The sequence below is a fragment of the Panthera tigris genome, chromosome C1 (assembly GCF_018350195.1).
Source record: "Panthera tigris isolate Pti1 chromosome C1, P.tigris_Pti1_mat1.1, whole genome shotgun sequence".
Taxonomy (NCBI): Eukaryota; Metazoa; Chordata; class Mammalia; order Carnivora; family Felidae; genus Panthera; species Panthera tigris.
The window spans coordinates 43980759-44008134 of NC_056667.1; the positions used below are offsets into that span (position 1 = coordinate 43980759).

Sequence of the window (27376 nt, forward strand, 5' to 3'; positions counted from 1 at the left end):
ACAAGGCGGGGTTGCCGCGGCAGCGGTGGCCGCCAGCGTCCGCGGGAGGGGTCCCGCGGCGGGAGTCCCGGCCAGCACCTCGCCTGGGGGCGCCCGAGCCATGGGCACCAAGTGGTTCAGCGGGGCACCCTTCGGGGTGCAGAGCCACAGGTGGGGCCCTTCGGGGCGCGGCTGGAGCCTGGGGGAGGAGGGAGGGACAGGAGGAGAGACTGGCAGCGTGGGGTGGGGGTGGGGGGCGACTTTCTCTCCCCCGTCACACCTGCCGCGCTTCTCTGCCCAGAGCTCTTTTTCACCAACTTCAAGTGATTTGAAGGGGTTCCAAGAACACCTCCTATGGGCCAGGCTCAGAGAGGCCAGGCGGCCCGGCCGGGTAGGAGGTCGCTCAGCCTAAGGGTGGTGGGCAGGATTTCAGTCCAGGTGTCTTTCGTTCACACCTCCACGTGACTTCCATGTGCCACCTACTCCGTGCCTGGCACAGCTCTAGCATCTGGGGACACAACAGCGAACAAACAGCGAAACTCTGTACTCAGGAGTTCGCATTCTTGTGGGGAGGGGTGGTTGGAGTGGGTCATAAACCAAAAAAGAAACCTATATAAAATGCTGGGTCGTGGTAAGGGCTGTGGAGAAGAAGCCAGCTGGGAGGGGGAGCCGGCCAGTGCTGGAGGGTGGGGTGGGGGCTGTGACGATAAGGTGGCTTTTGAGGAAAGGCTTCCAGCAGAAAGGAGGGGACCAGGCAAGGGTGGAGAGAGAAGCAGGAAGCCCGGAGACCCCGCGGTGGCCGCAGTTCTGCTCCTGCTCCACCTGCCAGCTCCTCTGGGAAGCCAACAGCCCCCCGCCCCCCCAGAACTGGCCATACCAGGACCGGGGGCCAGGCCTTGAGCTCTCTCTCGGGGTCTCTGTCCCTCCCTCTCTCGGGGTCTCTGTCCCTCCCTAGGGTTGTTTTTTTTTTTTAAGTTTATTTTATTTATTTTGAGAGAGAGAGGGAGGGGCAGAGAGAGAAAACTCCAAGCAGGCCCCGCGCTTTCAGCCCAGAGCCCGACCCGGGGCTTTATCCCACACACGGTGAGATCATAACCTGAGTGGAAATCAAGAGTTGGCAGTTTAAGCGACTGAGCCACCCGGGCACCCCCCCTCCCTAGGTTTGATGTCTCCGCCGTCTACCCCAATCAGAAGAAACTCAGCACCTTCACCGAGGCCCCCTACTCCAGGCTTCATTCTGTGCAAATGGTGAATTTGCGTGCGTGGCTTCTCTGACACTCCCCCTGCCCCTCCAAGCCCCTCACCACGGAGGAGGAGAAGCTGAGCTGTGTCAGGGCCGTGCCTGACGCCTCTCCAAGCCCTCAGTCTGGAGCACAGAGCTTGGCTCAGAGCTGGGACCTCAGATGTGTTGATAAATGCAGGGCTGTCGTGAGAACAGCGTGGGTTGGGGTGAGGGAGACCCGGGTGCCATTTCTTCTCTGGCGCCAACCAGCTGTGAGCTCCGAAGGAGGTGCCACCCCTAAGTGTAAGGGGACCAATGACAGAGGATGTTGTGTTTGTACCTCGAGTGCCACGCCCCTCAGTGCCAGGTTTGAGATGGGGGGGGTTCGGGGGGGCGGCGGGCACAGCCAGGTCCTGCCTGTCTACTCCCCCAGTCGGTGAGGAGGACTCACTCTGTGGGTAGACTGGTATGACTGTGCTCTGACTCAGTCCCACATAGGACCTGGAACCTATGGCTACCAGGAGACCTGCTTCAGCAAGAAGAAACTCAGCAAGGAGGTGGGCACAGGCTGGGCCAGGACCCAGGAAGCCACCCGGCTGACCCAGCTGCCCCACTTCCAGTACGAGGCCATCATGAAAGAGAAGCGGTTGCAGGTGAGTCCTCCCAGGCAGCACTCCTCCTGGACGGAGTGCCGCCCTCCTCCAGACTCCCTCCTGCGTGGATGTCCCCATGGTTCAAGTTGTCACCTTCTGCCTTCTTCTCTTGGGGCAGAAGGAGAAGCTGGGGCCCGGCTCCTACAACCTCAAAGACTTCTTAGAACAGCTGCAGGAGAAACCGTGCAGCACTCGGGGGCTGCTCAGCTCGGGGGAGACCCGCTTCCGTGGCCTCGTTGGGGTAGGTGTCCTCGTGTACTGGGGACGAGCCCTCCCGCCCTCGGCTCTGGCTGCAGAGCATGTAGCCCGGATGGTGCTGGAAGCACCCCTCCTGTACCGCCTCCTTGCCAGGCTCGGCCAGGCTCTCCTCGGGGTCCCCCAAACCCCTCTGCTTTCTGCTACCACAGCCTCGAGCCCAGGGGCTGTCATATTTCCTGCGTCTGTCTCCCCCACCAGCCGAGGAGCTCCCTGCTGTCAGGGATGGGTCTGGTTCATCTCTGAGTCCCCAGGACAGAGTCCAGCATACATTGGGTGCTCCACAAACTCATCCATCTAGCCAGCAAATGATGAGTGAGAACCCACTAAGTGCCATGCACTGTTCTCGGGCCTGGGGATCAAGCGGCAAGGAAGACAAGCCCCTAACCTCCTGGAGCTGGTGCCCTAGTGGAAGAAATGACAGTACAGAGAAGCACGTCTTATGATCGGGGCCATGAGGAAAAAATGAGACAAGGAAGGGATACCGACAGAGTGATGGAAGTGTAATTTCTGGGGTGGTCCGGGAAGACCTCTGGGGGGAGGTGATATTTGAGCAAAACGCGCAGGAGGTGAGCAACAGAAACTCACAGTAGCTGCAGGAGAGTGTTCCAGGCGGCAGGAACAGCAGGCTTAGGCCAGTGTGGCTAGAGGTGGGGGGCGGGGGGTGAGGGTGGAAGGCGGAAGGTGGAGAGATGGCAGAGGAGTGAGGGCCGGAGGGCAGGACTGGGCGGCAAGGTGGGGGCTTCGGGATTGAGTCCACTGGGAGGACAGTGGAGGGTTTTGACAAGGGAAGGGCCTGATTTATGTTTTCAGAGGAGCACCCTACTCGTAGGGGTGAGGGGCGAGGCATCCAGATGGGAGGTGATGGTGGTGAGGGGTAGGGTGGCATCCGGGTGGGTCGGGATGATCGTCCTGTCGAGTGGGTTTCAAGCTCAGCAAGGGAGAAGGCAGAAGTCAGACCGTCTGGAGTGAGCACTGTGGTTGGAGTGCTCCTCCTCCCTGCCCTGGTGCTCTCCCCCGCCGGATGCTCTTGTCTTTCTTCCAGCTCCTCAAATGGGCCAAACTCTTTCAACCGGGGCTTTCCTCCTGCCATTCCCTCTGCCGGAAATGCCCTTCTTCTCCCTCTCCCCCTCCCCCAGCTGCTCCTTGGTCTAAGGGAGTCCTCCTCAGCCCTCAGCTGTCAGCTGGGAAGCCTGCCTGACCCCCACTAGGTGACAGACATCTCCCTTTCCCAGGAGTCCTGATGGTGCTTGTGTTTAGTGTTTCTTCCCCACTGGACATCTGCCGGGGTGGTTCACTGCAGGATTCCCAGTTCTTAGCAGTGCCTGGCACACAGTGGGCGCACAGTCAGTATTTGTGGACTCAATCAGGGCACGCGCGCCTACTAAGTCCTTGGTGTTCCCAAACATCCTGTTTACAGCCACTCCGGATGAGGCGCTGGAGGCTCAGAGAGGATGAGCATTTTGCCTCAAGCTGCACAGCTGGGAAGCAGGCAGTGTCCAACCCCAGAGCCCGGCCGTTTCTTCTGCACCTTAACCACAGTGAAGCCTGGAGATTCCTTTTTGCATTTTTAGGTGCAGAAGCTGTTAACTGCAGTATAGGGAGAGGGGATTCCTGGAGGCATTTAAAACTGAGTCATTACCTTCAAATCTAAAGTAATAATAGCTGACACTTAGCACCGCACTTGCGACGTGCCAGGTGCTGTCCTGAGCACTCGAGTGTACTGATTCATTTAATCCTCACCACAACCCCGCCCCCCCCCCGCCCCCCGCCGCCACCTCACCTTGTGAGGTAGGCACTAGCATTATCTCACTTTACAGATGAGAAAACTGGAGCACAGAGAGGTTAAGTAACTTCCCAAGGTCGCAGAGCTTCCCAGTGGCACAAGCAGGATTTGAATCTAAGGGGTGCACACATAACCCGTGCGGTTTACACATAGGTTGGCTCCCTTGGACTTTGTTCCTTGACTGTCCCTGGAGGACAGGGTCTAATAGCACCCAGCCTAGATGGTGGCGGAGGAACAAATCTGATGCTTCCTTCCTGTGTCCCCAGCCCCCCTGCACTGGGGCATCTGTGAGTGTTGGCTGAGCAGGAGGAAGGTTTCACGGCCTGACCCTTCCTTCCAGCTGGCTCTTCGTGCACTTTGTTCCCATTGCTGCTCCATCAGGCCCTGCAGGATTTCTCCTAGCCACTGTCCTGGGCTCAGGGCTAGACAGTGAGTTCAAGGTGTGCCACTGCCCCAGTGGGTGCAGAAGGCAATCCCGGGGCAGCTAATGTCCAAGGCCTGCTTTTTCAGCTGTCTTCTTGCTGTGAGACCTGGGCTGGGAACCTGATGGCCTCCTCTGTCCTCTGGTCCCTCTAGCTGTCCCCCCACCCCCACAGGTCTACAAACGCTACCTGTGTAGGGTGCTGACCCCTCCACTGGGGCCTTCTCCAGTGTCATTGCCAAAGCTGTGGGTACCTGCTTTGGAGGCCCCATGAATCTTTCCCCAGAAAGGATGGGGCTGTCAAGCCCCAACACAGCAAAGGCAATGCTTCCTCCTCTGGTTTCTGAATCCTGTCCACCTCTGGCACTGGGTGATGCCACCACCCCCTCCCTCAGCACACTGTCCCCTCTCTTGGCTCTGGGGACACTAGGTCTGCAGCTCTGGAGTTCCTCTGCCAGCCTCCCTCATGGCTCTTCTCCTCTCGCTGCCACCCTGATCCCCCTCTCCCCCACATCAGAATCTCCCCCAGCCCTACTCTTCTCCAGCAATGGCACCACCAGCTGCCAGAGTCAGAAACCTAGCGGATCCTTTTCCCCACAGTCACCAGGGTCTGTGCTTTTGCCTCCTGTCCTCCTCCTGTCCTCCTCCTTCCGTCCCTACTGCTTCCACCCTGGCCCAGGCCACTGTCCCTTCTCCACCCAGGAGCAGCCTCTTGACCGATTTCCTGGTCCCCTACCATTGCCAGAATGGTCTTCCGAAGGACCCTCGTGTGTCAGAACCAGGTCTGAATGCCTCCTAATGCCTTCAAGGTCCTCCCCACCTTCTTCACAGTGGCTACTGTGTCGGAACCGGCACTTCTAAGGTCACTTGTGAAGTGTACCCAGGCTCATGGCCCTCCCGCCCCTGGGAAACAACTCAGAAAAGAGCCTGGATTTTGCAGTTGGAACCCTAGCGGCTGCTTCTTTCCAGAGGTAGGACCTTGGACTCGAGGTCTGATCTCTGAAACTCTGTTTCTCCATCTGTTAGTTGCAGATGGTGCTGATTTGATCTCATTGAGTCACCTCCAGAGCCTAATGTTGAGGCTTCTGAAGCACCTAACGCACTGTGCAGGCACCCAGCTTCCTACCTTGGGGGTCTTCTGAACGCACCTGGAAACCCTGGGCCCTAGAAGAAGGACACATGTAGTGCTGTCCTCTGAGGGCAGGACAGATCTGATGCCATACCTGGCTGACTCCCCCCCGGGGTTGAACTCCCTGCCTTCTCCAGCCTGCCGGGTAGGGCTGCTTCCCCAGGGCTGGTTCCTGGCGGAGGTGGGTAGGGCTGAGCCATCTGTGGAAGCGCAGCGACCTCGTGTGGCGAAAAGATGCATGGCAGCAGCAAACGTTGTTCCAGGTCTCTATCCAAGGACCACCTCCCCCCACCAACCCACCCACCTACACTGCAGGGTGTCTCCGCTCACTCCACTTCCAGAGACCATACTTCCAACCCTGGCAGTGGAACCCCCAGATGCTCATTTCTAGCCACGGTTCTCAGCCTCTCCCCCCTCCTTCTCCGGACCCCCAAGATAGGCGTCCCACCCTGACTTATATGTCGGTGCCCACTAGGGGCTGAGCACTGTGCAAGAAGTTTTAGAGACATTTAATTTCATCCTCATTACCCTGGAAGAAAATTATTGCTATCTCCATGTTACAAATGTGCACAACGGGACTCAGAAGGTCTAAGTGGTATGCCCAAGGTCACTCAGCTATGAAGCAGCAAAGCCAGGATTCAAACCCAGGACTCCAGATCCTTCCAGGCCACAGCACTGTTCAGAGCACAGTGAGAACCCCATTCATGCAAAAGCAGGTGCGACAGCTGGCATTTCTGAGACCACCAAAGCCAGCAACTGTCTGGGGTGATAGGGAAGGAAGGCTTCATTCCCGGGAGAGATGGCATTTGAGCTGGCTTTGCAGAATTCGAACTTTCCAAGGCAAAGAGGGCAGGGAGGGCATTTTGGGTGGTGGTAACAACACCAGCAAGCAAAGACACGGAGGTCGGCAGGATGGCTTGTGTTTGGCATACAGCAAGGAGCCCGGTTCGGCTGGAGTGTGGGATGTAGGCGGGGAGCAGCATGAAATAAGTGGGACAGGCCGCCGGGGCCCTGGAGAAGAGTGTGAACTTGAAGCTGAAGGTTTGAGCAGTGCTGGAGCTGTGTTGAGACTGACCATGTTGTGTGTTGGGGGGCGGTTAACACACAAGGGCCCTGAACATCCTGTTCCCCTCCCAGGGCTTCTCTTCTTCAGACAAACTCAGCATAAGGAGTGGGATTGATGACCTTTGTGTCCCTCGCCCCACCTCTCACAGAACTACTATCCGGGCCCTGGAAATTATGGGGTGAAGGGTAACCCGTACACAAAGCTGGAGGAGAAAGCCCAGAACCGTTCTCAGGTCCTCATGTGCAGGATGACCAGCAGGCCACTCCTCTTGGCTCATCAGGTACCCCCTCCTCTGGCCAGGCCTTGCCCACCTTCCTGCATAGTCCTGGCGGAGGGGGGAGACTCCCAGGGCAGATGGGGAACTGAGACCCCGGGAGGCGGTGGGCCTGCTTCAGCAGTTCTCCCGTGGGACTGTCAGCCGGGTTCTGTTCTAGGGGAGTGGTCTGGCACCAGGCACCTACTCCTTCAAAAGTGGCATTGAGACCTACCTGGCACGATCCATGGGCACCCGCGGCCCCTACGACACTTTCTCCGGTGACCGAAGCAAGCCCCAGCCTTATGGACATTACTCTGTGCAGGTATGTACCCAGGCGGGGCACGGAGCACGGGTTCCCCTGAAGATGGCAGCCCTCGCTTATCATCCCCAGGAGCACTGCCACCCTGCGTGCCAAGTGCTGCAGGGCCCTCCCACACGCTGCTCACTTCACCCTCACGGCCTGTGTTCCATGAGGAAGCTGAGGCCAGCCACACAGCTGGTAAGGAGCAGAGCTGGGATTTGAACCCCAGCATGTCTGTCTGACTTCGCCTGCATGCACAGCAGAGGAGGAGCAGATGGTCACAACCCTCCGGGCTGCGTGGGAGACTGGCCACAAGGCCTGCAGGGACCTTGATGGCACGGGTCTGGGCGCCCTGTTATTTTGGAAGCACTTCCCAGGCATCGCAGGCCCGTCTCAGCTGGCTTTGTTAGTGGCAGCTAACAAGCCAGAGGCTGGGAAGCTGGGGAAACTGAGGTAGAATTTTAACTCGACGCCCCCCCCCTTTTCCCATCATGCTCCTGTTGTGTGACCCATAGCACACTGGGCTTTGCTTTCTTCCTGTTCATAGCAATTGGAATTGACTATTTGTCCAATTACCTGTTCATTTTCCCTCCACTGTGCATTCACCCGGTGTGTACTTTTGGGCCAGGTAATAGTCACGGGGGTGACTGCCCCCTGTGGCACTTATACTCCGGCGGAAAAGGACACACAGTCATAAGTAAAAACAACATAGAGTGTCAGCAGGTGGTGAGTGCTCAGAAGCCCTAGGATGGGGGTGGTGAAGGTAAAATGTTGACATACTTTGGGCCAATTGGCATATAGCTGCGGAATGAGCCCTGCAACCCGACTTCTCTCCAGGGCCTTCCGGACGTTCCCATGACCAGCCACTGAAGTGGTCCTGCCCAGCATAGCAGGGACCTTGGGACCCTCCACAGGCCCTACAGCCAACTCCTATTCTGATTGGCCCAGTGCCCAGGCCACATAATATTCTTTATTATCTAAAAAGTAATAGACTTTATCTTTAAGCTCATTTTTAGGTTCACAGCAAAACTGAGCAGAATGTACAGAGTTCCTGTGCACCCTCTGTTCCCCCTCCATGACAGCCTCCCACCCACTGGCAACATCCCACCCCCAGAGGGGCACATTTGGTACAATCGATGAACCTAGACCGAGGTCATTATCAGCCAAAGTCCACGTTCACGTTAGGTTTCACTCTGGGTATTGTGTCTTCCACAGGTTTGGGCAAGCGTATCCACCGTTTCGGTATCGCGCAGAGTAGTTTCGCAGCCCTGACAGTCCTCTGTGTTCCCCCATCGCGCTGGTGTTTAAATATTGGGACTGTTGCTCCCGCTGAGAACAGTGCTCGTGCAGTAAATGCCCTTGAAATGAGTGGGAATAGGCAAAAGCCCCAAGCTAAGCGGTGGGTGTGGCTTGGAGGTGAGGTTGCCAGGGACTCGTCAGCCAAGTCCACAGCCAGGGCTGCGGGAGGCAGGGTGGAGAGTAGTGCCTCCTGGTGTGACCACCCACTTTTCTCTGCTGCGGAGGGTCCAGAGAGAGGGCTCTGATTTTCCTGGCATGACGCTTCTGTTTTTTTTTTTCTTCCTCTTTTCTGTTTCTCAGAAAAAAAAGCCCAGGGAACTGATGACTTTTACGACCTTCGTGGAAGAGCTTAACTCGCGGCACAATAAGAAGCGTGGGGTTTTTTCGAAAATTTCTCGCAACCCGGAAACCCCGACGGAGAGGATTTACTGGGCGACCCTTAGCCAGTGCCCCCGAAAACTAGTCAGTGTTCCCCCCATGGCCTGCCTGCCTTCTTCTCTGGGGAGGGGACTCTCGCGTGGGCCGGGCGTGGGATGGGGCTGGCTCTTCGAGGGGAAAGCTCAGCCTGGGGTGTCGGACCCACCCGGTTGCCTGGTCGTGCACGCACCTGTCACTCTGAGTATGTCCCTCCCACTCTCCAAGGCTCAGTTTGCTTGCTTGTCCTCTGAGCATAACCAGGTGACTTGAGAGTCAGAGGTTAAGGATTGGAGCTGGCAGGGTGGAGCCTGGCACCTGCCAAGTGCTCCTCTCTCCCCTGGGGAGAGGCCAAGGGGATGCGGGGCAGGGCACAGCGTGAATAAGGGGTCCACCCTGACAGAGGACTGCATACCTGCTCCCTCTGAGGGGATGGTGGGCTCCTCTCTGGGGTGTGGCAGCCAGTGACCCGGATAGGCTCCTGCCTCCCACACGCAGGGCCGGCCCCCCCCCGCCCCCGGAGAACTGCTAGGGACTTGGGGAGGAGTGGGGTCTGGATGAACGAAACAGGGTGCTAACATTTCCTGAATGCCTGCTGTGGGCCAGGCACCTGCCAGCGCCCCAAAGTAGGAGTTATCATTTGCATTTCACAAGAGGAAACTGAGGCCCAGAGATGGGAAGGGATGTGCCCAGGCTCCCCCAGCAAGTGTGAGAAGGAAGCCAGCTCGTTTAGCTCCAAAGGCTGTGTGGCTTCCGCTTTCCAGGTTGGAAAAGCCTCTGTGGACCTGCCAGACCCTGTGCACCCTTGGGAACCTGGAAAGAGGTGTCAGGCTGAGGGGTGGGGTTAGAGTGGGTGACATCTGTTATGAGGACACCACAGGGCCCCTCCACCCCCCGAGGATGGGCTCCTGGTGAGTCGGAAGGTGGCTGGGGAACCCCCTCACTGTTTTTGGCTCAAGGCCCAGGGCTGCGGGTGGTTGGGGTGGGCTGTCGGGAGCCCTCACCTGCCCTGGTCCCAGGCTGACCACTGCCAGACCCCTCCAGCTTTCAGCCTTCATTTCTAACCCCTAGGCCACGTCTGGTCCCGGTTCGTGGCTTCCTCCAAAGAAGGAATGCAAACACGTCAACCAGCCACCGTTCCTGCTGTCTTCCAAGCGGATGGGCATAAAGGCCTACCAGACGATTCTGGGAAGCTGGGTGAGTAGGTCTGGGGTGGGGGTTCAAAGGTGATGGCCAGGGAACCCTCTGCTGCCTCTATAGGCAGCACCAAGCCCTCGCACCCCCACACCTGGGAACTGATGCTCTGCGTGAGCCCGATCCCGCCTCTTTCTCCCCAAGGGACAAACACCCATTCCTACCATCTTATTTCTCTAAGGCAGTGACTTCCAGACTTGAGTGGGCACGAGCAACCCCTTGGAGGGCTTGTCAAAGCACAGAATGCTGGGCGCCCTGCCGGAGCGTCTGAGTCTGATTCGGTAGCCTGTAGGGGAGCCTGGGTATTTGCATTTCTAACAAGTTCCCGGGTGATGCCACTGCTGGTCTGGGGACCACACTTTGAGAACCACGTCACCCCAGAGCCAGCTCACGCTCTTATTTTCCCAGGGGGATGCTCCCTCCACCCTCTTAGGGCCTCAGGGAGCAGCTAGCGGACTTGGCCCCTTTCTCATCCTTGGCTGAGCAAGGACCCCTTCTGTCGCCCTCCCCCTCCCCCGAGGCAGCCATCCCCCACGTGTGTGATAGAGCTTTCAACGTTCTTGTAAAACGGCTAATAAGTTCTTGGGTTTTGTGTGCAGGCCTTCTTAATTTATACAAATGGCAGTGGATATTGACCTCATTCTGTTTCTTACTCCTGCCCTTCCGTTTTCAAGTGCACATTTTTTTCAGGTTCTGATAAGCATACAGTAAAGTGCAGGAATCCTAAGCGGACGGCCCTGTGAATTGTCACAAAATGGGCTCGTCCTTGTAACAAGTCCCCAGAGCATTGAAGAGCGCATTTCCAGCGCCCCAGGAGCCCCCTTGACACACACCTCCCTCCCCACCAGGTGGCCCCGTCTTGACTTCCAGTAGCGAGGGTTAGTTGTGCCTGGTTTTGAACAGCTGTTTATTTTTAAGTGTCTCCTGGTTTCCCGGGGGGAACGAACGTTCTGCTTGTAACTTACCTGCCTTCCCCCTGCACCTCCTCCCGCACCCCCACACCTGAGCTCTCCCTCCTCCACCCCACCTGCTCACCTCCCAGAGTGAAGGCTTGGCCTCCACTGTGCCCACGCCCTGTCATCCTGCCCGATTCTCAGAGAAACCTGCAGGTCAGCCCTCCACAAGCTGCTTTTTCTCACCCCATGCCTGTACTTCCTGCAGGGGAGAAGTCTTCACTTGGGGACCCCGAATAAGGTGTTTAGGTAAGAGCCGGATGCTGCTAGCACAGGGCTGGCCACTGCAGAGTGGGAGGAGCTGAGGTGACATCCGTCTGGGTTTCAGGGCTTGAGCTTGCCCTGCCCTGGGACAGGAGGACCACTACCGGGAGCTTGCTCCCCCTCGAGACAGGCCTTTCCCTCGTGGGCAGCAAGTTCAGCTGCACATCCCACTGTGTGTGGCTCCTGACATCTCTCTCGAGCCACCCTTGGCACTGTTACGCCACAGGTAACTGACCAGCCATTGGAACTGACCAGGTTCCTGACCAGCCGTTCTCCTGCCCTCACTGCTCACCTCTGGGCAGGTTACCTTTCCTCTCCTCCTCTTGGAACCTCTCTGTTGCCGCTTCTCGTATCTAGGACATAGGTTTCTGGGTGGGATGGTGTGTTAGCTTCCCACGGCCGCGCCAACAACCAGGCGGCTTCAAACAACAGCAGTTTATCCTGAAACGGTTCTGGAGGCCGGAGGTCCAAAGTCCAGGTGCCGGCAGGGCCGTTCCCTCTGAAACCTGCAGGGGAGAATCCTTCCTGGCCTCTTTCTAGTTTCCGGTGCTGGCCGGCAGTTTTTGGAGTTCCTGGGCATGTGAATGCGTCACTCCCTTCCACCGCTGTCATTGACGTCACTGCCACAGGGCTGTCTTTTCCTGTGGGTCTCTTCTAGAAGGACACCGGTCTCATTGGGTTAAGGGCCCACCCTACTCACGTGGGGACCTCATCCTTACCAATGACATCAGCAGCCGTTTCCAGATAAGGTCACCCGCCGAGGTCCCGGGGGTTGGACTTCTACATGTCCCTTTGGAAGACGCAGTTCAACCCCTAACAGATGGAGTGGGGAGCAGCGTGGGGAGAGCCGGGAGGCCCGAGTTCACATGTCCCGCCATCCCTCTCCCTGCTGCAGAACCCCGTAGGTGTGGGCCGCTACCTCAACACCTGGCTGATGGAGACGAAGGACCAACGGCAGCGGTATCGGTCCCTGTACCTGGGTGGATCCAAGCGCTACCCCTCTGACCCGGCCTGGGACAGGGTCATGCAGTGAGTGCCCCTAGAGCTCCCACGGAGGGGGAAGGGCTTACTCTGGGGTGGGCTGGGATGCCCTCCTCCCCTGCCCCCCACCTTGTGCTTGCTTCCCATGGGAACACAGCTGCTGCCCCTGGTGCCAGCCAAACAGCGAGGCAGTGGAGAGAGTTCAGATCCTGACCCTGCCTGGCTGCCGGGCTGTGTGAGGCGGGGCGCATCCCTTAACCTCTCTGAGCCTTGGTTCCCTCAACTGTCAGATGAGCGGAGGGCTATGAAGCCCCAGATGAGATACTCTAACACTCCTGGTGAGGAAAAGGGACTCAATGCTAACTCCCACACTCACAACCCACACCAGCTAGGCGCTGCCTTGGGTGGCTTCACCACACGGAATCTCAGTTTCTTGGTGTTCACGACGGGCTTGGTAAAACTGGTTTGCGGAAGCCGTTGTGAAGCCGAAGGAAAACGGTGCACGAAGTGCCACAGTGCCACGGCTAACTGTAAAGCAGTGCGCGAATGCTAGCTGCTGCCTTATTTATTGACCTAAGAGGCCATCGGTTGCAGCGTGATCTCGTTTTCAGAAACGTCAAAAGGCGAACAAACACGCACTCTAGATTATTTTGTTGTCGGAAAACCCGGTGAGGGCACGAGGACCCGATTGCTCAGGGAAGACCGACTTTTAAATGCTTATTTTTAATCAACATAGTCCTGTCGTGTCTGCCTCCTTGATTTATGCTCTTGGTTTGTGTCGGGCGGGGGGCGGGGAGGGGGCTTTTTAAGAAAAGGGGATGAGCGGTAACATTTCTGATAGACCACATGCCTGAAAAAAAATCTTGCTTCCTACCTGCCCAACTGATCACCAGTTTGGCTGGAGATAAGATTTTAGGTTGGGAACAGTTTGCCCTCGGGATGTTGAAGACTTTGCTCAGTCGTCTTTGAGCTTCAGGCATGGTTGAGAATTCCTGTGCCGTTCTGGTTTTCTGCCTTTTGCATGCAATCTGCACCTGCCTCTCTGGAAGCTTTGAGGATCTTCCCTTTGTCCTTTGTGTGCTGAAACTTCATGGTGAGATTTAGTCTTAAATTGTCCTAATTGAGTCTATTTTCACCCATAGTTTTGGGTACCTACCGGGTTCTTTCCATCTGGGACAATTATCTGGGGAAAATCACTTGCATTTGTGTCTTTGGGAATTTCCTCTCTTAGGAAGGGGAGATATCCTGGTGTGATGCTCTGTTTTTGTCATGCTTTTTGTGTGTGTGTGTGTGTGTGTGTGTGTGTGTGTTTTCTCATTTTCTGTCTCTGCCTTTTCCATCCTCCTCTTTGGTAAAATTTCCTTGTCCTTATCTTTGAACCCTACTGTTGCCTTTTGAAATTTTGGCTCAATCTTTTTTAGTTTGCACGAGTTCCTGAGTATGGGGTGCCTGGGGGGCTCAACTAAGCCATCTGGCTTCGGCTCAGGTCATGATCCCGTGGTTCGTGAACTCCGGTTCCACTTCGGGTAAGCCCTGCTTCTCTCTCTTTCTCTCTCCTCTGTCTCTCTCTCTGCCCCTTGCTCACTTGCACCTTCTCTCTCTCTCTCTCTCTCTCTCTCTCTCTCTCTCTAAAAAAAAAAAAAAGAGTTCCTGAGTGTTGTGTGGATCCCTTCCTTTCCCTTCCCTTCCCTTCCCCACTTCCTTCCCCTAGCACCCAGTTCAGTGTCTCCTACGCAGTATGTTCTTTAATCAAAGTAACAATGACAGTTTACCTTTGGTTTCCTTTTGCTCCCGGGCTGACCGTGCTTCTTCCAAGTGCCTTCTTTTACTTGTCTTGCTCACATTTAAGAGGAAAGCACTGAACACTGCTGTGAGTGTGGGTGGGGCTTGTCAGTTGGTGGCTTCACCGGGAGTGATTGGATGGAGGTCTAGTCGTTCTGTTGGAGGACCCTCAATGTCATGGTTGTAGGTGTTTTCTGTGGGACCATTCAGCTTCTCTGGAAAAGCATCCTGCATCCTGCAGTGGGTGAATGCGGTTGCTTGTGTTTAGGCGGAGGAGGCAGGGGAATCTCAGACAGTGTATGGATTTCCACCTACTCCCTCTATTCTGACCAGGGTGCCTCTCTGCCCATCTTCCGCTGTGCCTGGTGGGCGAGGAGTAATGTGTGTGTGTGTGTGTGTGTGTGTGTGTGTGTGTATCTAACATTCCCTCTGTTTTCAGCCATCAGACCTGAGCCTGCTTTTTGAGATACTCCTGCCTCCAATTCCTGGGTCCCAGAAAAACACGTTATACCCCTTGTCCCCTGATATCAACCTCTCCCTTTCTTGTTTGTCTATTTTTAAGAAAAATTCTGTATAGTCCTTTTAGCAAATTGCAGAAGAGAGTAGAGAGAGTAGAGATAAATGCATGGATTCATCTGCTTTGCTTAATTGAAAATCAAATGGAACACTTTAGGGGCGCCTGGGTGGCTCAGTAGGTTGAGTATCTGACTCTTGATTTCAGCTCAGGTCATGATCTCATGATTTGGGGGTTCGAGCCCCGCATCGGGCTCTGCACTGACAGTGTGGAGCCTGCTTGGGATTTTCTCCCTCTCTCCCTTTCTCTCTGCCCCTCCTCAACTCATGCTGAGTTTCTCTCTGTCCCTCAAAATAAATGAACTTACAAAAATAAAAATAAATTAGAAAGTCAAATGGAACACTTTGTGCAAAAGCATTTTCTTCCTCTTTCTAGTCAAGGTGGTTGGGTATTTTATAGGTGTTCAACCAGGACCAGAGAGGGGAGCAACTTTCCCAAGGTCACACAGCAGGTGAGTGATAGAGCTGGGACTCACAGCCAGTCTTTGTTCCCAGGGCAGGGCCCCTCCCTTATACCAATGCCCTCGTGAGGATTTGAAGGTTCTAGGAAGAACGCCATGGGCTGGTTCTTGACACTCCTCTCCGGCCACCCTGTCAGCAAAGCCCCATTCTACATACTGTTTGCTCAGTACAGGCCTACAGGGAAGGGAAGGATGTCCCATCCCCGTTAGACTTTCTCCCCTGAACATCGGCCTTCCCCTTGTGTCCAAACTTCCCCTTGACCCCTGTAATCACGTCCAACGCTCAGGTCTGTGAGGTTGTAGGATTTCCCTTGTGATCTGGCTTCGAATTCTGTCTGCCACTTAGCTGTGTGACCTGGGACAAGTTACTTGGAGACAGACCTTCCTTTGAACAATGAGAGTGCACTAAACAATCCACCTTGCGGAGTGTGCACTGAGGACTGAAGGAGAGGATGCGTGTCTGTGGACGCTGAGGCAAGTTCCTTGTCTCATAGCAGTTGCTCTGCCTTTGCAGAATTCTGCATTTTAGTTATAGAAGGGGCAAGTCCTTTGCAGAGGCTTGGAAGGCACATCATCCAGGAAAAGGAACTACAGTAGTTTAACTCACCCCCTGCTGTCAAAAACCTAAGGAAAGGCCTCTATTTCGAAGGAAATTTGACAGGGATGGGGGAGAAAAAGGAGGGCATTTGAGTCCTGAGGGAGGGTGGGGGCTTTTAAAGAAGAGGCCAACATGAAGGCTTCTCATGAAGTCAAGAACAAGACCCTGGCCCTCTTCAGCGTTGTTGTAGAGGTTCCAGCAAATGCTGTAAGACAAGAAAAACAAATAATAAATATAAATATTGGTAAGGAAGGGCAAATTATCACAATTTATAGTGCATTTACCTAAAATAGTCCAAGGGAGTTTATTTTATTTTATTTTTTTAAATTTATTTTATTTATCTTGACAGAGAGAGCATGAGCAGAGGAGGGGCAGAGAGAGAGAATCCCAAGCAGGCTCTGAGCTGTCAGCTTGGAGGCTGACACGGGGCTCAGTCTCACCAACAGTGAGATCATGACCTGAACTGAGAGCAAGAGTTAGGCGCTCAACCCACTGAGCCACCCAGGTGCCCCCAACAGAGTTCATTTTAAAACTGTAAAGATGCAGGGTGCCTGGGTGGCTCAGTCAAGTGTCTGACTTCGGCTCATGTCATGATCTCATGGTTCTTGAGTTGGAGCCCTGCATGGGGCCCTGTGCTGACAGCTCAGAGCCTGGAGCCTGCTTCGGATTCTGTGTCTCCCTCTCTCTTCGCCCCTCCCCCACCCACGTGCAGTCTCTCTCTCAAAAATAAACATTAAAAAACCTAAAAAACAAAACTGTAAAGACGAAGAGTTTCCTCTGATACTGCAGCCACAATTAATAGAAAACATAATTGAGAGAAAGGAAAGGATCTCATTCTTAAATTTGGGGGGGCTGTTAAGGAGAACTGGATATATTTATTTTAAACTTCATCTGGAAGAGTAAATATATGTGAATATTAAAAATCGGAGAATAATCGATGGGGTTTGGGAGGGAGGGGAGGGTGGGTGATGGGCATTGAGGAGGGCACCTTTTGGGATGAGCACTGGGTGTTGTATGGAAACCAATTTGACAATAAATTTCATATATTGAAAAAATAAAATTAAAAAAATAGGAGAATAATCATCCTATTAAAAATATATTTCCAAATGCGTAGACAACACAGTCTGGAGAACTAGGCGCCATCCTGTTGCTCGTGGTTACCTGTGGAGGGTTACCAGGGTCTTTTTCACTTTGTCTGTTTTATTTCTGAGATGTTTAGGTTTTTCAAAATAAGCAGGTAACATTTTTATAATCAGGAAAAAAAAAAGGCAAACAGAAGACAAATGCTCTTGAGACAGACTACACAAATGATAGGTTCTCCATGTAGACCCACCTCCCGCCAAGGGTCACTCTTTGTTTTCCAGACCTCAGTTTTCCCATCCGTAAAAGGGTAATGGTTTATACCCTACAGGAACATGGTCAGGCTCAATTAAGGCCAATGAATGCTACCGAATGGAAGCCAACCAGCAGGTCCCTGTGGGTGTTTAATTGTGAGACTGTGCACGATTTTCCCTAGGGCTCTGGTCTGACATTGTCCATGTAAACCTGACCCGTTGGGGCTCTTTCTTGTGTCAGGAAGATTGTGTCATGGCACAGTAGGTAGGTCATAAGGTGGGAAAAAGGATTCCCTTATAAGCTCGCTCTTTTTTTCTTTTTGACAGAGAGAGAGAGGAGAAAGAGAGAGAGAGAGAGAGAGAACAATCAGGGGAGGGGCAGAGAGAGAAAGGGACAGAGAATTCGAAGTAGGCTCTGCACTGAGAGTGGGGCTCAGGGCTTGAACTCAACGAACCATGAGATCATGACCCGAGCCGAGGTTGGACACTCAACCGACTGAGCCACCCAGGCGTCCCACTTTTTTTAAATGTTTATTTATTTTTGAGAGAGAGAGAGAGAGAGCAGGGGGAGGGCCAGAGAGAGGGGAGACCCAGGATCTGAAGCAGGCTTCAGGCTCTGTGCTGGCTGTCAGCACAGAACCCAATGTGGGGCTTGAACTCATGAAAGGCAAGCTCATGACCTGAGCTGAAGTTGGGTGCTTAACCAACTGAGCCACCCAGGTGCCCCTATAAGCTCTTTCACTGATTCATTTAAAAAGTCTGCTCCATGCTTGGTTCCATACAGCAGCAACAGTCTCTCATTCATTCACCGAGTTTTTCATTTTCTGATTTCCTATTTTAATTTCTAACCATTCTTTTTTGATTTCTAAAATGTTCCTTTTAGCAACACTATTCTCTTATTTCATGGACACCATGTTTGCTCATACTTTGAAGGTATTATTGATTAAGACAGTTTGCCTGATACCGTCTCGTTTTATCAAATCCTTTTATTTTCCTGTATGTTTGTTTTGGCATCAGATTCCATACCAGAGATTTTTCTGAAATGTCTGGTATTTCTTGGCTGTGCATTCGTATCTAACCGAAAATCCTACTGAAGGCTCTGGGGCACTTGTTAATTATGGACTTCTCCATAGGCTGACCAAGCTGTGGATTTTCACTGGGGGAACTTCAGTGTCAGGGTTGTTAGATCTTTTGTCTTTTACCTTGGCTGGGAAAAAACTCTTCTGGAGGATCAAAGCCTGGCTGGCAGGGCTCTAAGTGGAAGAGCTTTGAGGTCTCGATATTTAGTGGTCCAGCTTCCACTTGATTCTGTTGTAAGGATAGTACTCGTGATCTCATCTGTGCCTGGTGGCATCTTGTATAGAGAGCCCCTCTGTCTCCAGAGAATAAATTCCCCAATCTTCATCCATGAAGGACACTCATCTGGCTGCAGAGAGTGGGGAGGGAAGCATCCTACGCGGACTCTCAATCAGTAGCCTTGTTTCTGGCCCCACCTTCGTTCCTATTCCAGAAGGACCGGGTGCTGCTAATTCTTCAGTCTCTGGAGTGAGAGAATTCCTGAATTTATCTCCTACTGGCTTACGTTTTAGCTCTCTTGGGTCTGCCAAGTTAGTTGCCGTTCTTCCACCTGTGTTTTAACTTCCAAAATATTTGTTTCTTTACTGCTGCCTCTTCCTTTGGTCCCCGCGAGTAATATGCTTTTCAATTTTTATTCCTTAACTCTTGTTTTCGTGGGATTTCAGAAGGGAGAAAAATTAATGTAGGCGTTCCGTTCGCTTAAAGTGTGGTGAAATTTCTGAGTTTCAAAGGTAAAAATAAAAATCTTGTAAGTTTCATCTCTGAAGAGACCAATAACCTACAACTTAAATAAAGGACAAACAGACATGTTGGGGGCTTCTCTTCTGAAACGTGGCTAGAAAACAGTGTTTGTAGAATTCTCTGTCTAGCCAAACGGTCATTCACGTGCAAGGCAAATAGAGACGCCTAAGGATTCAGGATGTATACCAAATGTATCTTTTCTTAAAATATTCCTGGGGGGTATACTCCAATCAAATGAAAAATGGATTAGCATGGAGAGGTCTAGAAAGGGGAAGACATAATATGGAATATATAGGAATATATATGCCTATGATATGCCAGATAAATGTAACCACCACGGCCACCACCAACAACAAAAGTGGCAATACCAATACGAAGCAAAGTAGAATTCAAGGCAGACATGTGAAATGGGACAAAGGTGAGTAATCACGATAAACAATAAAATCCATAAAGAAGTGATAATAACTTTGAACGTTTACACCCAAAATGACAGTGACGAGCTCCCACAATCATGAATAGATTTGTTTGAGAATCTGACAGTAAGTCTATATAAATAATTATTTGGAGGATTTGAATAGGTGTATTTTACTCCATGTTGTTTTGAGTTACTCGTGGAAGATTTATAAAAGTTGATCCTTGGGGCGCTTGGGTGGCTCAGTCAGTTAACCATCTGACTCTTGATTTCAGCTCAGGTCATGATCTCACAGTTCGGACTCTGCACCCTGCTTGGGATTCTCCCTCTCTCTCTCTCTGTCTCTCACTCTGCTCCTCCCCTGCTTGCATGCACCCTCTCTCTCTCAAAATAAATAAGTAAACTTAAAAAAAAAGTTGATTCTCTAAGAAAGCCTCATTAAAAAATGTCTAAATTTAAAACATCCTACATAGAAAATTTGGGGTCACGGTTTCTAAACATGGCTCAATAAGACAAAACGTTAACAATAAAAGGATAGTCCCCAAAACCAAGTACTTGGAATTAGGAAACACTCTTCTAAATAGCTCTTGGGTCTAAGAGAAAGTCACATTGGAAATTATATGCTCGTTAGAAATTATTCACAACAAACTCTATATCGAAATCTATGTAATGTTGTCAAAACACCAGTTGGAGTGGGGCGCTTGGGTGGCTCAGTCGGTTAAGCATCGGACTCTTGATTTCAGCTCAGGTCATGATCTCACGGTTCGTAGGTTCAAGCCATGCATCAGGCTCTGTGCTGACAGTGCAGAACCTGCTTGGGATTCTTTCTCTCTCTCCCTCTCTCTCTCTCTCTCTCTCTCTCTCCCTCTACCCCTCCCTGGCTCACTCTCACTCTCTCTCAAAATAAACAAAAATTTAAAAAACACCAGTTGGAGTAAAATTTCTACCTTTGGTTTTAATATTAACCAAGAAAGATCGAAACCAAAAGAAGCAATCATTGGACCCTAGAAGTTAAAAAAAAAAAATGAAAACATAAAAATAAAGCAGGAGTCAAGAATTAATGAAGACGAATGGAAACTGGGCGGGTGGGGACGCTCTCGCTGGCTCCCCACCATTCAGTGCTGATGCCCTCTTGTTAATCCCCGCCTGCGGCTTGTCATAATCCTGTGTGCCAGTGGGTGGAAACGCCCACAAAGTCCACAGACTGTGCCTGCCATAGAAGGCAAAGGATCAATGTCAGTGCCGCCTTCCCCGTCTTATACAGGAATAGGTGAGGCCTGGAGGCGTCAGGTTTTGGAGGCAAACACGATAGGTCCTCAAAGCATGTGCCAGCCAGACCAGGAAGGGCAAGTGTGGGAGAGTTGTGAAGTCTCTTTTTAGGATGCTTAGTGACAGCTAATCTGTTTCACCCTCACTCCCTAGCCTTACCTGCTTCCTCCCACCAAACCACAGGGTTCTGGGCTTCCAGCCAGGCAGCCTGGGATTTACCTCCTTTGTGGGAAAGGTAGCCTTTTGGTTTTCATTCTTTAGAGCTATGTAGGCAGTAGGTGTTTCATAAGGATGCTTGACCGACCAGTGGAACATTATTTTGCATCTAGCCACCTTTCTGGCTCTTACAACCACGTCTTCTTTTTTTTTTTTTTAACATCTGTCTGATTTTAATGTTCCTTCCTCCCCTCCTTTTTCTTTCTTTCTTTCTTTCTTTCTTTCTTTCTTTCTTTCTTAGGCTCCACACCCAATGTGGGGCTTCAACTCACCACCCTGAGGTCAAGAGTCACCCACTGTACTGACTGAGCCAACCAGGAGCCCCGCAGCCAGCTCTCGTGTCATCTGACCCACCCTCTGGCTGTGTGGACGTGAGCACTCTGTGCCCTAGTCAGGCCACACTTTGCACCACTCTCCAGGCCTTGGCCACACTGTGACCTGCTCTTGGGACCTCCTTCTGCCAGTTCCTGTCTGGAAAACTCCTATTTATCCTCCACGGCTCTACATAAACGCAAAGCCTTTCCTGATTTTTCCAGAGAGTTTCTCTTTATTCTCAATCTCTTGGGATCCCCAGGTCGAGGCACTTTTCTCCTTGTTGTAATTATTTATGCGCGGGCTGTGGTCCCTACTGGACACAACTTCTCCTGTCTGGACCTCTAGTGTCTCACTGGCATGCGTAGAGGGAGCTCGATGAGTACGTGTTCAGGGATGAGTCAGTGCATTCCCTGGTGAAAGAGTCACGTCTGGATGACTCCATGAACGGAACACGTGGGAAATTGCCAGTTTGGTTTGGCAGAAGTTGATTTTTCCTTCTAAGCTTTTTTGCCTGACATTTGTTTATTAGGAAAAAATTCAAACATACGAAAACGTTGAAAGGATTTTTACTGTGTACACCCATATATCCACCACTTAGATGATGTCATTAATGTTTTAGTCTTGCTTTATGACATCTCTTGGTACCGATCCATCCTTCTTTTGATCTGTTAATCATCTTATAATGTCATACATTTCAGGTAAATGGCAGACCTCTAGACACTACTTCCTCCTGAATGCTTCAACCTGCATATTACCTTTTTAACATTTTACTTTTCTTATTTTTATTTATTTTTAATTAAGAGCTTTTTTAATGTTTATTCATTTTTTTTAAGACACACACACACACACACACACACAGAGCATGAGTGGGGGAGGGGCATGTAGTTGACTCCAGGCTTCGAGCCCTCCAGCCCACAGCCCGACGTGGGGCTTGAACTCACGAACTGTGAGATCATGACTCGAGCTGAAGTCAGACGCTTAACCGACTGAGCCACCCAGGTGCCCTCCCATTTTAGCATTTTAAACGAAAGTCATATTCCTTATCCAGACACTTAAAATGGAAATAATAAAATATCCGTTCTTTGCAATAATGGTGACAATTAATTCTTATATTCTTGAAGCATATTTATAAGGTACAAAGTGATTTTGTGGCCATTTATTGTATACCATGACTTTAAAAGGTAGATATTAGTCTCAGTGTTTTCCACTTGAGACAACTGGAATTCGGAGAGAGAGCAGTTTCCTGAAAAGTCGCTGCCCGTCAAGAGCACACGTGTGCAGTCTTCAAAGGTTCACTGAGCAGCTGCCCCGTGCCAGGCACATCCCGACTGCTGGAACATTGCAGAAGAGAGCCAGACAGCAGTTCTGCCCCAGAATGGCTCCCAGCTTCGTGCGGAAGGCACTCACCCCTTTCTACGGTCACAGGGCAGCAGGGAAGGAGAATCAGGGCAAGTGGGACCCAGGACTTCTGTCTCTCCATCCAGAATGCTTTCTTCACTCTTTCCCCCATGGTCTCCTGGAGGATGAGGCCAGGACCTCCTGGAGGATGAGGCCAGGACCTGGCTCTTCGAGACTGGGAAGGCTAAGGCAGAGGAAATCTTCAATGTGGCTTGTCTCTCTGTTCTCACTCCACCTACCCTCCCCCGATCAGTTTTCTTTGACCTCCTGGGCCTTTGTATATGCCGCTTTGGTGGGAGATTTAGGAGTTTGGCCTGGAAGAGGGGACTCAGGAGGCCAAACTACACATTTACTGTGCGACACGGAAGTCTGGTGACTGCCATAGAGACCCTATGGCACCAGAGCAAGATAGGGCCTTCAGCTCCAAAGGAAGGCAGAGAGGAGAGGAGGCCATATTTTTACTTTTCCTTTCTCCCTTCTTTTCCTCTATCTTCCTTTATTTTTGGCAGGGGTGGGTAAGGATAGAGGCTTGAGCATATCTCGGGGCTGATGGGCCAGGTAGAAGCCGGTGATTCAGTTGTGAGGTGGTGAAACCCACAGTACAGGCTGGAGGGGTGGTCACCCTAGTGCAAAAAAAGATCGACCTAGGAGGAGGGCAGGAGGCGGGGAAGTCATAGGGATTGATGAGCCAATTACGTGTTTGCTAGGGGCCAGTGGTTTTTGCTCAGAAAGGCAAACGGGGCAGGGAGGGAGGGATTGATCTGGAATCAGGTACATGACAGAGGGCTCAGCCAGATGCTGTGGGAGCGTGGTGTGCAGAGGGAGGAGCCAGTCTGCCTGGGAAGGTGGTGCAGAGACAGAGGGCTTCCCAGGCTGCCAGCATGGGTGCGGTGGGGTGAATAAGCCTGGCCTGTTTGGAGGTGGCTGAGTGATTGGAGGGCAGGGCCCAGGAGAGGCTTTGGCAGGTGATGAAGCAAGATAAACAACTACAACAGGATTGCAGCCTCTTCATGTAGGAATTTGGCCTTTTTGCAGACAAATGCCTATAATTCAGGTCACCAGTAAGCTTTCCTCGGAGGAGGTCTTTGGAAAGGGCCACTTGGAAGGTGTAATCTGGGGGTGGGGCTTGGCTTTGCCTCCTCCGTATCTCTTCTTTGGCACATTAAAAAAAAAAAAAAAAAAGGGTGGCCTGCTTTCTTCTATTAAGTTTCGAGAGTTCTTTATATATTCTAAGCACCCATCTGTTTTCAGATGTGTGGTTTGCAAATATTTTCTCCCAGACACTCAGAAGGGTTTTAATGGGAAGTAGGTCTTGTGTTTAAAATAAAATTTTTAATGGTTATTTATTTTTGAGAGAGAGAGAGAGAGAGAGCGTGAGCCCAAGCAGCCCTTGTGTTTTAAAGATGTGTTCTGTGGCATCGTGGGGTGGGGCAGTGGGAAGCAGGTGGAGACAAGAAGGCTGTCTTAATGGTCAGGGAAGAGCTGAGGCTCTGAGCCAGGCCAGAGGCCGTGGGATGGGGAGGAGTGAAGACACACCAGATGAAAGTAAAGACCTCTTTTACCCTGGTGAGCCCTCCCTCCCACCTTTCTTCCTTTGAGAGATATTTGTGGAGCACCTATCGAGCACCAGGTAACAGTCTAAGCACAGGGGAAGTATCCGCAAAGAAATCAAAGCCCTGGAGTGCCTGGGTGGCTCAGTCAGTTAAGCATCTGACTCTTGATTTTGGCTCAGGTCACGATCTCATGGTTTGTGAGATCGAGCCCTGCATCGGGCTCTGTGCTGACAGCATAGAGCCTGCTTGGGATTCTCCCTCTCTCTCTCTGTGCCCCTCCCCTGCTTGCGTGCCCTCTCTCTCTCTTTTTCTGAAAATAAATAAATAAACTTAAAAAAGAAAAATGAAAGTCCCACCCTTGTTAAGTTTACATGTTGGTATGAAAGAGAATAAACACATAAATGTGTGTAACATAAGGGCTGATAGATGCTGTTTGAGACACAAAGTGTTCTTATTGAAATGTCATCTTCCAAATGGCTCTGGGAGTGGAACTAGAGTTCCATGAACTAGAGTCTTCAGGGGTTCCCTTCAGAGGAAAGAATCAGAACAATGCAAGGGTCACTGGACTGAAGTCAGGGGCTCTGGGCTGGAATTCTGGCCCTGACTCTGGCCACCAGTGTAACCTCAAGAAAGTTCTCTCCTCCCTCTGGCCCTCAGTCTCCCTCTCCCTCTCCCTCTCAGGGGTGGGTTAGATGACCTTTCAAATGCTAGGATTTCATATTTGGAGTTCTTACAGACCAACTTGAGGGCTTTGATGCGCCAAATTGGTTCTTAAAACCAGGTTGTTTTGTTACTAGAAGTCATCAATTTTGTTCTCCTACCCAACATAGGATCCCTTGGGAAACACAAGCGACAGGTACCTTTTCATCCCCCATGGGTGCCCCTCCCAAGGATGGGGGCTCACTTCCTTCCAAGGGACAAATTTCATTTTCTCTTTCTGTCTTTTTAAAGGGAAAGGATCACACCTTTTACTAAGGGGAAGTGCCCTCCAACAGTGGATTACAACTCAGATCCTACTCCTTAAAGCTGCATATGAAGGACATCCTGTGATGACCAGAGGGCCCAAAAAGCCTGAAGACAAATTTGGGGATGGGAGGATAGGAGTGGGAATCTGGGTTGGGGGGGGTGCGGGTCTTGGAGAAAGGACACATGGGAATGCCTGGAGGGGAAGGATATAATGGGAATGCTTTTGCTGGAGACATCTACCTGGAGGTCACATGGTCTGCTGAGACAGCTGGGGCCAGATACTTTTTGCTATGAAAGATCAGTTATGCTGAGAATTCAAACTAGCCAGTGACATGAACATGGGAGCCAGACAGCAGATGGACTAATGGGGTGGAATGTGGTTGACACTCTTGGAACCTCTTCTAAAGTCAAATTGCTTGACTCCCTGATTATTAAAATCCAAAAAGAGGTGGAAAAGTGTAGTATATGTCATAAGACAGCTCTAGGCCCCCTTCTGGTGCTCTCCATCTCCATCCCAGGATGCGTCTGGAAGCTCAGCAGGGCCTAATGCTACGTATGAGGAGGCTGCTGGCCTCCAGGCAAGGTGCAGCCATTGGGAACAATCGATTTCACCCTTAGAGTTCAGCCTTGTGAGCACACCAGTCTAGCCTAAAGATGGATCTGTGGGGCTGTTCACAATGTCATCTTCTTCCCTCACTGTTTTGTGTCAGTGAGAGATTGTATAGGATGGCAGGAGCGTGTTGTCCCTAGAAAAAAAGGAGGCTGAGACACCACTGCCTCAGCCACAAAACTCCACTCTTCAGAGTGAGTATATTATAAAAAGCAGTTACTTTCTCATTTAAGTCAAAATGACTGTTTTAGAAGAAGTAAAACTGTCTTTATGCACAGACATGTTGCCTATGTGAAAAAAAAATACTGTGAGTATTTTGATAAGCCAAAATACATGTGGATGAGATCTAATAAGTCAGCTTTGCAAGTTTTCAGGAAATAAAATCAACATATCAAAACCAAATATTTCTCTTTTAAATTTTTTTAAATGTTTTTATTTATTTTTGAAGGAGAGAGAGAGACAGAGCATGAAGAGGGGGAGGAGCAGAGAGAGAGGGAGACACAGAATTCGAAGCAGGCTCCAGGCTCTAAGCTGTCAGCACAGAGCCCGAAGCAGGGCTCGAACCCACAAACTGTGAGATCATGACCTGAGCTGAAGCAAGACGCTCAACCGACTGAGCCACCCAGGTGCCCCAAAAGCAAATATTTCTATATATTAGTGGTTACCAACAATTGAAAAGCTAAAATGCCATTTATAATGGTCTCAAAACTATGAAATATTTAGGTATAAATGTGACAAAAAACATACATATGTTTACACTGAAAACTATAAAATACTGCCAAGAGAAATTAAAGAAGACTTAAATAAAGGAGAGCTATACCATGTTCATGGATCAAAAGACTCAATATTGCTAAGATATCAGTTCCTCCCAAGTTGATCTGTAGATTCAATGCAATATCAATCAAAATCCCGGTAATTGTTTTTAAATTGACAAACTGATCCTAAAACATATGGAAATACAAAAGACATAAAATAGCCAAAACAACTTTGAAAAAGAGGAACAAATCTGGGGGAATAACATTACTTATTCCATAGTGTGAAATTGGTGTCAAGATAGACAGATGAAAGGAACAGAACAGAGAATGTAGAAACAGCCCCACACACCAATGGACAACTGACTTTCAACAAAGGTGCAAAGACAACTCAGTGGAAAAAGAATGATCTCAACAGGTGGTGCTGGAAACTGTTGATTATCAATATGCAAAAAATAAACTGTGATCAATGACTCAAATCATATACAAAAATTAACTCAAAACAAATCAAAACCCTAAATGTAAAACCTCAACTAATGAAACTTCTAGAAGAAAGCATAGGAAGAAAATCTCTGGACTTTGGGTTAGGCAGAAATTTCTTAGATGCAAATTTAACTGTTATTCTATAGAGGATACTTTGGTATGGTATGAATAAATTGTTAAATTGTGAAATTGGACCTAATTAAAATTAAAAAATTTTTGTTTTTTCAAAGACACTATTAAGATAATGGAAAGACAAGCCATAGGCTGGGAGAAAACATTTGCAAATCATAGATCTGATAAAGGACTTATATTCGGAATATATATATATATATATATATATATTAGTCATTAAGGAAATGCAAATTAAAGCCACAATGAGATACTATTACCCACGTATTAAAAAAGGTAAAATTAAAAAAGACTGACCATACCCAGTGTTGGTGAGGATGTGGGACAACTGGAACTCTCATACACTGCTGGTGGAAAATGCAAAGTCATACAATGCCTTTGGAAAACAATTTGGCAAAAAGCTAACCATACACCTACCATATAATCCAGTCCTGCGTATTTACCCAAGAGAAATGAGACCAAAAGTCCATACAGAGACTGTGACACTCCTGGCCACTTTATCTGTGGGCGCCCCGAACTGGAAGGAGCCTAAAT

The 27376-nt window shown here is 50.7% G+C and overlaps 1 protein-coding gene across 1 annotated transcript; it reads left to right on the forward strand.

Moving 5' to 3' along the window:
* LEXM (lymphocyte expansion molecule) lies at positions 1–25880 on the forward strand. Its single transcript, XM_042997361.1, has 10 exons — positions 1–150; positions 1140–1227; positions 1690–1854; positions 1973–2095; positions 6660–6791; positions 6946–7089; positions 8668–8829; positions 9853–9978; positions 12088–12221; positions 24854–25880. Exons 1-10 carry the CDS (start codon positions 101–103, stop codon positions 24924–24926), a joined length of 1197 nt encoding a protein of 398 aa, XP_042853295.1. The 5' UTR covers positions 1–100; the 3' UTR covers positions 24927–25880.
* The last annotated feature ends 1496 nt before the right edge of the window (positions 25881–27376 follow it).